Consider the following 15,902-nt stretch of genomic DNA (forward strand, 5'->3'; position numbering starts at 1 on the left):
CTTTAGAACACTCCTTTGCGCTTTTCATAATATCTTTATTCTTGTGGCATGTAGGATCATTGGTCTAGTTGGTTCAATTGATATCCGTTGATTGCTTGCTTTAATTGGTATCTTCTGATTGCTTGTGTCTCTCTTTGTTATGTCTTTGTGGCATATCTTTTTGTTGCAATCTTTGGACATCAATATAGTTTGTCTTCCTCCAAGTATTGGCAGTTGGGTATGTGTATTGCATTCCGCTCTCTTGTTGAGAAATACACAATTTATGAAGGACCACAATTTATATTGGGCTTCTTAGATTTTCGCCCATTTTGGCAATCGGTGCCAATGGGGGAGAAGTTTCAGAGAGTTTTGTGAAGTAGCTTTGGTTTTTGTTTCCTTAGCATTTGCATCTCATACGCATGCATTATTGGTTGGTGCATTGAATGGTGATGCATAATTCCTTGTATAAACTCTCTTGAAAGTGATTGTCATCAATTACCAAAATGGGGGAGATTGAAAGGACATGTGGTGCCCCCATGTGTGGTTTTGGTAATTGATGACAATCTCTATAGACTAATGGTTGCCTTGAGTTATATTTGAAGGGTTTGCCCATAGGCTTTTCTTGGAGTCCATTTGTTGGTTTCAATGAGAGTTTGTGATGACCAAGGTGCTATTAAGGAATTATCCAAAGATTGGTCATATGAGTGTTGAGCTTATTGCAAGCATGTCTTGAAGAAGAAGGTTGTGTGATCATTCATGTTTACCTTCAAGACATCATCCAAATGAAGAGAGTTGCAAAGATTCAAGGTTGATCAAGACTAAGTCAAGGGTGAATCAAGTTGATCAACTCACAAAGCGTAGAAGATGTACCGAGAGGGATCAAGTGATCCCATGGTATGGTAAGCATTGTCCATTGCACTTTATGTACTAACCCATGGTCTATGTGAGAGTTGTATGTGGGATTAGGTACGTATCCATGGGCTTGCGTCAAGAGTAAGATATCATACAACCCATGGAAAGGATGACATCAAGTGGTGATCGTCATCAAGATTGCCGTGTGCAAGTTCAGGTGGAGCATCACGAAGAGATCAAGTGCTTGAATCTTGCCATCCATTGTGGTGTCAATGGACTTGTGAAGATGTGCCGAAGAGTGGCTCACCCATAGTGAACTATGGGGGGCAATCATCTAGTCTTCATCGAGCCAACGCAATCAAGAAAGGTGGTCCAACTTGAGGGAGTCAAGATCGTCTTCATCTAGCTCAAGTGGACCATGTGCAAGGCAAAGGTTTTCCCTTGATAGGTTTTCTATTTTACCGGTCTTGTGGTGGTAGTTGGGAGACCGAGTTATAGGATCGTTTGCCGTACTATCAAGGGGGGCTCTCAAGTTGGTAGCTTGATCGTATCATTAGTAGAGAGCTCAAACCATTGCATCCTTGCATCATGTTTCTTGGTTCTTGTTTGGTTATCTTTGTGAGTCTTAGAGCTTATGGTCATCTTGATGACAAACTTGAGTTCATAGAAAACGGAGTTCGCATGCGTCTTCTATGATGTTTTCGGTGTTGGAGGTTTTACCGGTCTTATCCGATGAAGGGTTCTCACCATTTTCTTATGGTACTTTTCTCATTTGCTTATTTTTGATATTTCTATCAATATTGTGTTATCCCATGTCGTTAGCTTTCCAACAAACTTGGTTTCGTTGAATTCGGAGTCCGTTTGCAAAAGTTGTGGCTGTTTTGGTAAAGGCTGCAGCGGTACTACCGCGACTAGAGCGGATGTAATTTTTTACTACCGCTCCAGAGCGGTACTACCGCTGCTCCTGAGCGGTAGTACCGCTCCAGAGCAGTACTACCGTGGCTCCTAAGCGGTAGTACCGCCCTGGACCAAAATCTCGTGTTTTCTCTCTCGTTTGGGCTGTTTTGACCGTGCTAAGCGGTAGTACCGCTCCTCCAAGCGGTAGTACCGCCTGTGCACGACCTGAGCACGTAACGGTTGGATTCGGGAGGTCCTATAAAAGGGAGTCTTCTTCCCCAATGAACCTAATCCCTTGAGCTCGTGTTTTTCCCCCATTGTTGACCTTCTTCGAGCTTGCTAACTCTCAATCCCTCCATGGATTCTTGCTAGTTCTTGAGGGAAAAGAGAGAGGAGATCTAGATCCACGTTTTCACCAATCACTTTCTCCTCTAAGTGAGGGGAACCCCTTGGATCTAGATCTTGGAGTTCTTCGTGTTCTTCTTTCATTCTTCCTCTCATTTTCCTCCTTAGCATTAGTTGCTTTGGTGGAATTTGGGAGAGAAGGACTTGGGCACTCCGTGTGCCCTTGCCATTGCATTTGGTGCATCGGTTTGAGTTCTCCACGTGATACATGGAAGTTACAAGTTGAGAAGCTTATTACTCTTGGGTGCTTGGTGCCCTTGAGCTTGTTCCTCTTGGGTGCTTGGGCGCCCTAGACGGTTGGTGGTGTTCGGAGCTCAATCATTGTGGTGTAAAACTCCGGGCAAGCGTCGGGGTCTCCAATTAGGTTGTGGAGATCGCCCCGAGCAATTTGACGGGTACCAGTGACCGCCCCCAAGGGTTGCCAAAGTGTACGGGTTCGGTGACCGCCCCCAAGGGTCGCCATTTGTACGGGTTCGGTGACCGCCCTCAAGGGTCCCTTAGTGGAATCACGGCATCTTGCATTGTGCGAGGGCGTGAGGAGATTACGGTGGCCCTAGTGGCTTCTTGGGGAGCATTGTGCCTCCACACCGCTCCGAACGGAGATTAGCATCCGCAAGGGTGTGAACTTCGGGATACATTGTCGTCTCCGCGTGCCTCGGTTATCTCTTACCCGAGCCCCTTTACTTATGCACTTTACTTTGTGATAGCCATATTGTTCTTTGTCATATATCTTGCTATCACATAGTTGCTTATCTTGCTTAGCATAAGTTGTTGGTGCATATAGGTGAGCCTAGTTGTTGTAGGTTTTGTGCTTGACAAATTAACCGCTAGTTTTATTCCGCATTTGTTCAAGCCTAAACCGTAATTATTTTAAAGCGCCTATTCACCCCCCTCTAGGCGACATCCTCGATCTTTCAGCCGGGATGTTGGCCTGGAACAGGAGCCACGACTCCTGTTCGCGGAGCGAGCGGCGGCCGAAGCCGTTGGCCGCCGCCTCGTCGCCGGGGAAACGCTCGGCCATCGGAATGGGGAGAGGGAGAGGGAGGGCTTGGCGGCGTATGCACGGGAGAGGGAGGGCTCGGCGGCGGCGCACGGGAGAGGGAGAGCTCGGTGGCTAGGGCTGGTGTGGCCAGAGGCGAGTGAGGCCACCGGCTTATATAGCCACACCGCGCCCGTGTGTACGCGTGCGCGGGAGGGAAGGCGTCGACGCGCCGCCCGTGAGGAATCAATGGCAAGGCTGACTAGCAGCAGCCTTGTCATTGATTCTCCGCGGGAAACCGAGGCGTTAGGGGAAGACGAGGCGCGGTGTCGCTGCCGCGGCTGGCCCGCGCCTCTTTCGCGCCAAAACCGCTCGCCCCGGCGCCCCCAGCGCGCCGGGTTTGGCCTGGGTCCGCCGACGCTGATTTCGGCCCAGGCCGGTGAAAATCGGGCTCCTGAGGGCGCGACTGCTGTTTTTTCGTCCAGGGAGGCCTTTCTGGGGGCGCGGCTGGAGATGCTCTAACATTTGTTCAACACAACATCAGCAAACTATGGGTATGTAATCTACACACGAAACAAACACGGACGGGAAAAGCCCAGAACAAATGTTTCCACATTCCAACATATAATTTTTCAGTCTCGAACAAATGTTATAATCAGGGCTCGTACTGCAACAAGGCGCCCACTGGGCCAGCATCAAATCACACTACAGTTACAACAATTGCAATCACAAATCTAAACAAACGCCAGCCTCATAGTTCTAATGGCACTAGCCTCACACTTAAGAAAAAGAAAACTAGCTTTTTTGACATCACAACACAGCGCATTAGAAACAGGGCAATCTCATTTCCATTGTCTTCGTGCAACTGTTCTTCCGATGCTCTCCAACACAATAATTCTTGGATCGTCTTGGCTTTCTTGGCAGTTTCGGGACGTCGCCCGTGTCGGGCAAGTTGTTCTCTACACCGGCTTCCCCCTGTGAAACATTATATGTTGTTTAACATTCCTATGATTTTCAGGGGTATAACAAAACGACAACATTCCTGACTGTACTTACCGAGCACCCACATACGATTTTCTTGCATGCATTTGTTCCCTCCACATTCAATCTGCTCTTCCATGTCTTATTACAAAACATTTCTCCAGGAATATAAGTTGTAGGAATCAAAAGCTCTCCGAGCGAGTAAAAGCTTGTACCTAAAGTCGGCACACTCACAGTTTCTGAAGGGTTCTCTGCATAGCCCCTCACACCCCTCACACAGGAGGGGCTTGGTGTCCTGCTAGGGGCTGATGCACCTATCCTACACACAGGCCAAAGGCCATGTATCAGAAATTCTTGCCACATATATTAATACTTATAGGAAACCGTTTTATCTTCAGCCACCAAATTACTCTGAAATTTCATTGCTGGTAGCATTCCCTCAATTCTGAAGTATTAACCGGAAATTGCATCAGGTTCAAGGTTTTGATTTTCTATCTCCTGTATTGATAATTAAACGTCAAACATTCCGAACTGTCTTACATAATAGAATCCACTATTCACTACACGTCTTCATGATCATGGATAACTTCTCTCTCGAAAATTAAACGCTGCATCCATACCAGTTCAGACTACGGGATTTAAATCTGACAATCCATTGCTAATTATTATCACACTATAATTCCACAGGCCATGTCCGAGGAAGTCTAGCCACATATATTACAACTTACAGCAGACCGGCTTATCTTCAGCAATCAAATTACTAATAAAGTTCATTACAGGTAGCACTTACTCACTTCTGAAGATCAACAGAAAATTGCATCAAATTCAAAATTTTACTTCTCTATTTTCTGTGTCGATAATTAAACGCCAGACATTCCCAACTGTCTTACAAAATATGAACGCCCTATTCACTATACGTGTCCATGACCATGGTTAAATTCTCTCTAAAAAGTTTAAACGCTGCATCCAGACCAGTTTACTAGGGGTTCCACGTCTGATAATCCATTTCACACTACCATGACCACCAGAACTCAGTCTAATAAATTTACCAGATTCCCAAACCTATTCATGCAAACCTGCTCCATGCCAGCGAAAAATTGAAAACTACACACTGACATTAATGGGGACGCACCTCTTAGCCCAATCAGATGCCTGCAGGTTCATCTTCCCGGTGGACAATTCCGATGCCTGCGGCGAGGCCTTCCGCCTCACGTCTCATCCCTGTGCTGCACATCTCTGCAACCATGCCATTATACCACGACACATACATCAAAACACCAGCACCAGCGAAAGGGATTCTTCATCAGCAGGTCGTACCTCTTAGTCGAGCGAGGAGCCTACTTGTTCATCTTCCCGATGGATAGTTCGGATGCCTGCGGCGACGACTCCCGCCGCCCATCCACCACCCCCGCACGGCCGCACCCACCATCGATGCGGCGGCGTCGCGCACTACCAGATTCAGCGGCGGTGCCCTTTCATCCACATCCTCTATCAGGGGGAATCTAGATCCAAGCAAGGACACAACGAAAATGGCAGCAGAATCAGACAAACGATTAACCAAACGCAACACACCCCAGAGGAAACATGGATTATGCTCTGCTAACCTGCTTATCGGCAGCATTAGAAACTCCATTGCCGACGAAATCGGGAGCGCCGCCTTTGCTCGAACTCATTACCTGAACAACGGCCCAAGTGTCCTCCGTGCAGACGAGAAATCACCCAACACTACAGCCGCTCCTAAATTAATTCTACACACCAACCCTCGACGGAAAGCTACCTTCCTGTTCTACGGACCAACATCCTCACCGACGAACTGATCCACGGCTCGGGAAAACATCGAACGGAGTCCGTCGCGAACAACGGACGGAGTACCCGCGTACGTGTCTGACAGACCGTGTCATTTTTCAACTCTCCCGTATTCCACCACAAACCCATATGGCATAGATCCCCACACTATACGGAACGTCGTAGATAACGAGCACATATGTGCTCGTGACCAGAAACTCCACGTCCGCACATGCATCCCTACTTTTCATCTCAACTTTTCAATTTTATTCGCCGATCACATTTTGTTTCTCCAAGCACTTAAGGGGTGTTTGGTTCAGGGACTTTTTAGAAACTTTTTAGTCCCAGAGACTAAAAAAAGTTCCTAAAAAGTCTCTAGGAACCAAACGGGAGGGACTTTTTCTACAGGGACTAAAAAAAGACTCTAGTGGAGAGTCTTTTTTAATTAGTCCTTGAGACTAGAAAAAGTCCTAGGACTTCTAAACCAAACACCCCTCAGAATCCCGCTTTTCCATTTGAACCTACTTTTATTATCATCCAATCCTACGCCCTGCATCGACCGTGCCCTAAGCTAGACCGTCAATTGCCTTGTGATCGGCGGCGGGGGTTTGCTCATTTCAATGGAGTTGGGTACGAGGCGCCGCCGGCGTTCCTCCGAGCCAGGCCCTGCCGGCGGACCGGACTACCTCAGCGCCCTCCCCGAGGATCTTCTCCTCCTGGTCCTCGCCCGCCTCGGCTGCGCCGCCGCTGCCGCGCGCACCGGCCTCCTCTCCCGCCGGTGGCGCGGCCTCTGGGCCCACCTCCGCGACCTCGCCTTCCGAAGCATCGCATTCCCGTCGCTCAAGGCGGCGCTCAACCGCGTCGCCCTCCCCCCTCCGGCGGTCTCCCTCCTCGAGATCCGCGTCTCCCATGAACACCTGCCCATCTCCGGCGCCGGCGCCGTCACATCGGTGCTGCGCGCCGCCGCACTGCTCGCGCCGGAGAAGCTCGTCTTCGCCCTCCCGTGGGACCCAGATCCGACTTCCACAGAGGTCGACCTGCCGTGCTTCCACCGCGCCACCTCGATCGTGCTGGAGTGGATCCCCTTCGTCCTCCGCACACCGGCCGCCGGGGCGGAGTTCCCCGCGCTCCAGACGCTGACCCTCACGGGCTGCCAAGTGGACGACCTCGGCGCCTTGCTCTCCCTCTGCCCACACCTGCGCGTGCTCAGGCTCAAGGGCCTCATTTGGCTCGGCGACGACGACTGGACAGTCCACTCAACGTCACTGCAGGGGCTTGTCATGAACAGCGAGAATTTGTGGGCACGGCCGGTCGACATCGTTGCCCCCATGCTCAAGCAACTGACGCTGTTCTTGCACGCCTACAATCAAGTGACCGTCTCCATCTTGGCACCAATGCTGGAGAATGTATCGTGGCAATGCCTCTACGGCACGGGAATTATTGGGTTTGGTCTTTGGACCCTGGAGAAGCTGAGCCTACATACCGCAGAGAAACAGGGACAGACCTCTTTTCTGCAGATTCATGCCTGCAAGGTGTGCTCCTCTTCTAGTCAATTTACTGGCATTGACCGCTGAGCTAAATTTTATGAATGATACAAATCTGCCAATTTGCTTTTCAGAGCTGGTTTACCTTTTCCGATGAAGAGGCCAACTTTGCACAGGAGATAGAGAAGCATATGATTGTCGACTTCTCTGCTTTGGAGCTACATTTGTCAGCAATGGGCCATGTTTTTGGAGCATTTGTGTCGCATCTTCTTGGGCTGAATCGGATTCGTAACGCTATACGGAGGCTTAAGGTCAACCTTCTGAGATTAGAGGTAATGCTCCGCTCTGCTTATATATCTCAACAGTAACATTTCATAGTAATTCACATATTTGGTTTTAGGAAGAAGAAATATGCCCTGCAAATTGTCCTTGTGAGTCTACGAACTGGAGGACCCAAATTATCTCCTTGACTGCTCTTGAAGAAGTAGAAATAGATGGCTTCAGAGGAGATGCACATGAGCTTCATTTCTTGAAACTAATATTCAGCTGTGCACCAATGCTTAAGAGAATGATTGTGAGGCTGTCAGATGAGGTCTCGACAAGTAATGATAGATGCACGGAAATATATGACATCTTCAGGGGGCATTCTTCTGTGAAATGCAATGTTTATCTCAGCTCTGGTAAGTACATGTTCTGCATGCATGATTTGTATGCTCTTTGATGTAGCAAGAATATGAGTTAAGCTGTCAGTAAATTTTCATGTTGTGCAAAATCTCTAGGTTGTTGCAATGTGGCCTATACATGCCAATGATATGGTTTGGCTGTACATGCATCCTTGTTATCACCTAAATATGCTACTATTTCATATTAAAACATAATGGCATGCTTTCAATGCGTGTTGAGAAAAAATGTGATATATTACTGCTGAATTTGTCTGGACATTCCCTTTTATTTTTATAAAACTGAAGCTGAATGATGGATGGAATTAAAACATTTGAAACCTTTTATGTAGTTGCCGTTTTGCTTGATGCAATCTTCTTTATTAGCTATACCATTTCCTTTTGCATCTGTACTCAGTAACCATAGAAAGTTTCGTCATAGCTGAAGTTAGTTGTAGTATCTCTGAATTTCGTCAGTCTTTAGGTTTGGCCGCCCAAAATTATTCAGTTCCAGCTACATTCTGTTGAGCAAGTACTTTGCTATTTTGTTCCAACTCTCTGCTTCTTATGAAAATGGCAAGCCTTTTGGCTCGTTTAAAAACATTGTGATTTATTTGCCAGTAAGAACAATCTTCTAGATATATAACTAAATGACTATAATTGCATGCTATGATACTAACCGGAGCTGCTTTCAATTCAGGGTTAGTGCATCGCAGCCAAGGTTGCCAGTTGACATGATTCTCATCCTTGCATGGACAAGATCATCCTTCCCCATGCCGGACATCTCTATACATTAGTTGGTTTCAGGATTTTGCCTGGTTTCCTCAGCCCGTAAAAAGAGGGCTTGTTTTGGCAGTGTACTGCTGCTGTAGGCTCAGATTGTTGCACTCTTAGGTAGGAGTATTTTTTGGTCCTAGATATTTTGCTCAATCGATATATGTCAGATTCGTGGTCCAAGCGATTCTGTCAACCCTATGATTTCTATTGCATTTCACTGTCTCGTTTCATTTTGATGCCCTGTTTCTTTGCTAGAAATATATTGAGCAGCAGAAAATATTCACCCCATAGGTCTTTATTTTGAATGCATGGTGATCAGCCCACCGTCTTGGTGTGTGTGTGAATTTCGTTATGTTTCCCTCTCTTCTCTGAACTACCGCACCCTATATGATGAACAAAGTTGCATCTGTACTTATTCTAGCTATTCCTTGGGTCACTTTGTAAATTCACTATTGACTTGTGAGAGTTTGCCGGCAGCTTCCGCTTAGTATAAGGTCATAGATTGCACTATATTGAACAAGTCCGACCTTTCACCTTCAGTGTTTGCTGGTGTTTGATGTCGCTATGTGTCTATAAATAATCGAACATGTTGGTTATTGTATCGATGTACTCCCTCCGTTCCCAAATACTTGTCTTTCTAGGCATTTTAAATGGACTCAACATAGGATGTATGTAGACATATTTTAAAGTGTAGATTCACTCATTTTGCGCCGTATGTAGTCACTTATTGAAATCTCTAGAAAGACAAGTATTTAGGAACGGAGGGAGTATGTAACAGCAAGAAATGCGGAAAGGTTTATTGATGGTCTCTGGCACCAAGACATGAGGAATATGTTTTGTTTCAACATATTGTTGTGCAAATTCTGAGCCACAGATGGCAAATCTTTACAGAGTCATCTCTCTTGAACCAATATATCTTTCTCTGTATGTCTAGACAAATTAAGGCAACTGAATTTATACAAACAGTAGGCCTGCTTCTAACTGATGTCAATAGGAAACAGGTTAGTACATAAATAGCCAGGATTAGTTTTAAGAACATAAAATGGGGATGTAGCTCAAATGATAGAGCGCTTATATATGCTAATAAGACGCAGGGGGATCGATACCTCCCATCTACCTGGGGCCAGTGGAAAAAATGGTAACGGCTGGAAGGTGGAAATTCCTGGGGCCCAAATTGCGAAATCAAGGCTACAAACATAGGCCTAACAGTCAGCCGACAGAGGAAGTTTAATTCGTGACTATCGAATTTTATAGGTTTCAACGTTGATGATTTAATTCAAACCACATCTACCTGGTTTGAATTTGCCTCCACTGCAGGATTAATGCATCACAGCCAAAATTGCCTGCAGGCATGATTTCCATCCTTACATGGACAAGATCATCCTTCCCCATGCCGGACAACTCTATATATGTTACTCCCTCCGGAGAGAGTACCCTCTTATATTTCTTTACGGAGGGAGTAGCTGGTTTCAGGATTTTGCTTGGTTTCTTCAACCCATAAAATGAGGTGTTTGTCTTTGCAGTGCACAGCTGCTGTAGGCTCAGACTGTTGCACCCTTAGTCATATTTTAGTTGTCCAAGTTATTCTGCTCAACCGATGTATGTCAGTCTTGTGCTGCAAGTGATTCTGTTGGCCCTATGATTTCTATTGCTTTTCACGGTTTCATTTTGTTTTGATGCCCTGGTTCTTCTCCACAAGTATATCGAGCAGCAGAGAATGTTCACTTCCTAGCTCTTCATTTTGATGCTTAGTGATCAGCCCACCGTCTTCGCTTGTGAATTATGGTCAGTTTCCTCTCTTCTCTGAACTGATGAACAAATATGCACCTGTATTCATTCTAGCTATTCCCTGTGTCACCTTGCAACGTCAGCATTGACCAGCTGAGAGAGTTTGTTCACAACTTTCGCCTAGTAAAGTCAGAGATCCTACTGTATTGAACAAGCCAGATCCTTCACCTTTTGTATTTGCTGATGTATGTGCTCCAAGTAATGTACTGATGTGATGTAGAGTATGTAACAGCAAGACACGAGAAAATGTTCAGATTGTCTTGGCACCCAGACATCTGTGGCTCAAAATATGCAAACCGAAATGCACTCGTACGAGATTAGGGTACATGAAGCAAAGTTTGCACTTGCACGAATGAATTGGATGGAAGATTACTGTCGACAGGTTAATCCCAATAACATTTCATAAGAGGCAGGGGATGTAGCTCAAATGGTAGAGCGCTTATGTATGCTAATAAGAGGCAGGGGGATCGATACCTCCCATCTCCAATTCAATTTTTTCTACAAATATTTTTGCTTTTAGCAAAGACATCCAGACTTTATTGATCTATCACAAAGTTTGCGGGAATTAAAAAAAAATTCAAAGTGGTGAAAAAGGGCAAAGGTTGCAAGGTGGAAATTCTTTGGCCCAAATTGCAAAATCAAAGTGTGGCTACAAACATAGGCCTACTAGTCGGCCGACAGACGAAGTTGAATTCGTGCCTATCAAATTTTATAGGTTTCAACATTGATGGTTTAATTTAACATAGAAGATGTTGAATCATAGATGGGCTTTAGGCCCATTTGAACAATTATTCCTGGTTAATCTGGCCCATCAATGATATGGTAGGTGGTGGGAAGTTTAGTCTCACCTTGCTGGTTGAGGAGAGTTGAGACCCCTTTATAAGGCCTGCTCTACCATTTGCCATTGGGAGCTTGGGAAGAGGAATGTTACACGCGCGCTCCTCCTCCTCCGCCCGCCTCGCCTCGTACGAGCCGTAGCTTATTTTTGTCGCTCAGAAATGAATTAATTAATCAATGATTAATTAATGAGTCGCTAACAAGTGGGCCACTGTCCGAGACGTTGGACTGTAGGTTGGTTTGCGTTGCCGGGATTCGTCGACTCTGTTCGCGGGTCTGCGTTGTTGGAAATATGCCCTAGAGGCAATACTAAAATGGTTACTATTGTATTTCCTTGTTCATGATAATTGTCTATTGTTCATGCTATAATTGTATTAACTGGAAACCGTAATACATGTGTGAATACATAGACCACAACATGTCCCTAGTGAGCCTCTAGTTGACTAGCTCGTTGATCAACAGATGGCCATGGTTTCCTGACCATGGACATTGGATGTCATTGATAACGGGATCACATCATTAAGAGAATGATGTGATGGACAAGACCCAATCCTAAGCATAGCACAAGATCGTGTCGTTCGTTTGCTAAGAGCTTTTCTAATGCCAAGTATCATTTCCTTAGACCATGAGATTGTGCAACTCCCGGATACCATAGGAATGCTTTGGGTGTACCAAACGTCGCAACATAACTGGGTGGCTATAAAGGTGCACTATAGGTATCTCCGAAAGTGTCTGTTGGGTTGGCACGAATCGAGACTGAGATTTGTCACTCCATATGACGGAGAGGTATCTCTTGGCCCACTCGGTAATGCATCATCATAATGAGCTCAATGTGACTAAGTAGTTAGTCACGGGATCATGCATTACGAAACGAGTAAAGTGACTTGCCGGTAACGAGATTGAACGAGGTATTGGGATACCGACGGTCGAATCTCGGGCAAGTAACATACCGATTGACAAAGGGAATTGTATATGGGATTGCTTGAATCCTCGACATTGTGGTTCATCCGATGAGATCATCGTGGAACATGTGGGAGCCAACATGGGTATCCAGATCCCACTGTTGGTTATTGGCCAGAGAGCTGTCTCGGTCATGTCTGCATGATTCCCGAACCCGTAGGGTCTACACACTTAAGGTTCGATGACGCTAGGGTTATAAAGGAAGTTTGTATATGGTTACCGAATGTTTTTTGGAGTCCCATATGAGATCTCGGACGTCACGAGGAGTTTCAGAATGGTCCGGAGGTAAAGATTTATATATGGGAAGTTCAGTTTCAGTCACCGGAATAGTTTCGGGGGTTATCAGTATTGTACCGAGACCACCGAAAGGTGTCCGGAGGTCCACCGGGTGGGGCCACCTGCCCCGGGGGACATGATGTGCTGAATATGGGAGGGAACCAGCCCCTAGTGGGCTGGTGCGCCCCTCCCCAAGGGCCAAAGGCGCCTAGGGTTGAAAACCCTAGGGGAGGGGGGCGCCTCCACCTTGCTTGGGGGGCAAGCCTCCCCTCCTAGCCGCCCCCCTCTAGATGGGATCTAGAGGGGCCGGCCCCTTCTCCCCTTCCCCTATATATAGTGGGGGTTTGGGGGCTTCCAAGAACATGAGTTTCCCCTCTCTCCTGGCGCAGCCCTACCCCTCTCCCTCCTCGTCTCTCGCAGTGCTTGGCGAAGCCCTGCTGGAGTGCCACGCTCCTCCATCACCACCACGCCGTTGTGCTGCTGCTGGATGGAGTCTTCCCCAACCTTTCGGTCTCTCCTTGTTGGATCAAGGCACGGGAGACGTCATCGGGCTGCACGTGTGTTGAATGCGGAGGCACCGTTGTTCAGTGCTTAGATCGGATTCGGCCGCGATTTGAATCGCTTCGTGAACGACTCCACCGACCGCGTTCTTGTAATGCTTCCGCATTGCGATCTTCAAGGGTATGAAGATACACTCCCCCTCTCTTGTTGCTAGAATCTCCATAGATTGATCTTGGTGTTGCGTAGAAAATTTTGAATTTCTGCTACGTTCCCCAACAGTGGCATCATGAGCTAGGTCTATTGCATAGATTCTATGCACGAGTAGAACACAAGTTGTTATGGGCGTTGATTTTGTTCAATATGCTTACCGTTACTAGTCCTATCTTGTTTCGACGGTATTGTGTGATGAAGCGGCCTGGACCGACCTTACACGTACACTTACGTGAGACAAGTTCCACCGACTGACATGCACTTGTTGCATAAGGTGGCTAGCGGGTGCCAGTCTCTCCCACTTTAGTCGGATCGGATTCGATGAAAAGGGTCCTTATGAAGGGTAAATAGCAATTGGCATATCACGTTGTGGTTTTGGCATAGGTAAGAAACGTTCTTGCTAGAAACCTATAGCAGCCACGTAAAAACTTGCAACAACAATTAGAGGACGTCTAACTTGTTTTTCCAGCATATGCCGCGTGATGTGATATGGCCAAGAAGGATGTGATGAATGAAATATATGTGATGTATGAGATTGATCATGTTCTTGTAATAGGAATCACGACTTGCATGTCGATGAGTATGACAACCAGCAGGAGCCATAAGAGTTGTCTTAATTTATTGTATGACCTGTGTGTCATTGAATAACGCCATGTAATTACTTTACTTTATTGCTAACCGTTAGTCGTAAAGTAATAGTTGGCGAGACAACTTCATGGAGACACGGTGATGGAGATCATGATGATGGAGATCATGGTGTCATGCCGGTGACGGAGGTGATCATGTCGCGCTTCAAAGATGGAGATCAAAGGCGCAAGATGATAATGGCCATATCATGTCACTTTATGATTTGCATGTGATGTTTATCATGTTTACATCTTATTTGCTTAGAACGACGGTAGCATAAATAAGATGACCCCTCACTAAAATTTCAAGAAAGTGTTCCCCCTAAATGTGCACCGTTGCGAAAGTTCGTTGTTTCGAAGCATCACGTGATGATCGGGTGTGATAGATTCTAACATTCGCATACAACAGGTGTAAGCTAGATTTACACATGCAAAACACTTAGGTTGACTTGACGAGCCTAGCATGTACAGACATGGCCTCGGAACACAAGAGACCGAAAGGTCGAACATGAGTCGTATAGTAGATACGATCAACATGGAGATGTTCACCGATGATGACTAGTCCGTCTCATGTGATGATCGGACACGGCCTAGTTGACTCGGATCATGTATCACTTAGATGACTAGAGGGATGTCTATCTAAGTGGGAGTTCATTAAATAATTTTATTAGATGAACTTAATTATCATGAACATAGTCAAAAGGTCTTTGCAAATTATGTCGTTGCATACGCTTTAGTTCTACTGTTTAGATATGTTCCTAGAGAAAATATAGTTGAGAGTTGATATTAGCAATTTGCGGACTGGGTCCGTAAACTGAGGATTGTCCTCATTGCTGCGCAGAAGGCTTACGTCCTTAATGCACCGCTCGGTGTGCTGAACCTCGAATGTCGTCTGTGGATGTTGCGAACATCTGACATACACATTTTGATGACTACATGATAGTTCAGTAATGTTAAACGGTTTAGAATTGTGGCGCCGAAGACGTTTTTGAAACGTCGCGGAACATATGAGATGTTCCAAGGGCTGAAATTGGGATTTCAGGCTAGTGCCCATGTCAAGAGGTATGAGACCTCCGACGAGTTTCTTAGCCTACAAACTAAGGGAGAAAAGCTCAATCGTTGAGCATGTGCTCACATTGTCTGAGTACTACAATCACTTGAATTGAGTGGGAGTTAATCCTCCAGATGAGATAGTGATGTTTCTCCAAAGTCACTGCCACCAAGCTACTAGAGCTTCGTGATGAACTATAACATATCAGGGATAGACATGATGATCCTTGAGAAATTCGCGATGTTTGACACCACGAAAGTAGAAATCAAGTAGGAGCATCAATTGTTGATGGTTAGTAAAACCACTAGTTTCAAGAAGGGCAAGAAGGGATACTTCATGAAACGACAAATCAGTTGCTGATCTAGTGAAGAAACCCAAGGTTGAACCCAAACCCGAGACTAAGTGCTTCTGTAATGAGGGGAACGGTCACTGAAGCAGAACTACCCTAGATACTTGGTAGATGAGAAGGCTGGCAAGGTCGACAGAAGTATATTGGATATACATTATATTAATGTGTACTTTACTAGTACTCCTAGTAGCACCAGGGTATTAGATACCGGTTCGGTTGCTAAGTGTTAGTAACTCGAAATAAAAGCTGCGGAATAAACGGAGACTAGCTAAAGGGAAGATGACAATATGTGTTGGAAGTGTTTCCAAGGTTGGTGTGATCAAACATCGCACGCTCCCTCTACCATCGGGATCAGTGTTAAACCTAAATATTTTTTATTTGGTGTTTGCGTTCAGCATAGACATGATTGGATTATGTCTATCGCAATACGGTTATTCATTTAAGGAGAATAATGGTTACTCTGTTTATTTGAATAATACCTTCAATGGTCTTGCACCTAAAATGAA

General features: G+C 45.9%; 1 protein-coding gene and 1 long non-coding RNA gene across 2 annotated transcripts; one reads left to right on the top strand and one right to left on the bottom strand.

Annotated features, from left to right (window-relative positions):
• Positions 1-3,753: 3,753 nt before the first annotated feature.
• On the bottom strand, positions 3,754-6,001 carry LOC123162096 (uncharacterized). Its single transcript, XR_006481040.1, has 4 exons — positions 5,698-6,001; positions 5,411-5,595; positions 4,169-4,412; positions 3,754-4,087 (listed from the first exon to the last, which is right to left on the bottom strand). It is a non-coding gene; the product is annotated as an uncharacterized lncRNA (long non-coding RNA).
• Positions 6,002-6,450: 449 nt separating this feature from the next.
• Positions 6,451-9,287, top strand: LOC123158957 (uncharacterized). The gene is made up of 4 exons (XM_044576771.1): positions 6,451-7,410; positions 7,497-7,694; positions 7,763-8,042; positions 8,722-9,287. The coding sequence occupies exons 1-4, from the start codon at positions 6,499-6,501 to the stop codon at positions 8,757-8,759; spliced, it is 1,428 nt and encodes a 475-aa protein (XP_044432706.1). The 5' UTR covers positions 6,451-6,498; the 3' UTR covers positions 8,760-9,287.
• Positions 9,288-15,902: the final 6,615 nt, after the last annotated feature.

Source organism: Triticum aestivum, chromosome 7B, assembly GCF_018294505.1.
Source record: "Triticum aestivum cultivar Chinese Spring chromosome 7B, IWGSC CS RefSeq v2.1, whole genome shotgun sequence".
In the NCBI taxonomy this organism is placed as follows: domain Eukaryota; kingdom Viridiplantae; phylum Streptophyta; class Magnoliopsida; order Poales; family Poaceae; genus Triticum; species Triticum aestivum.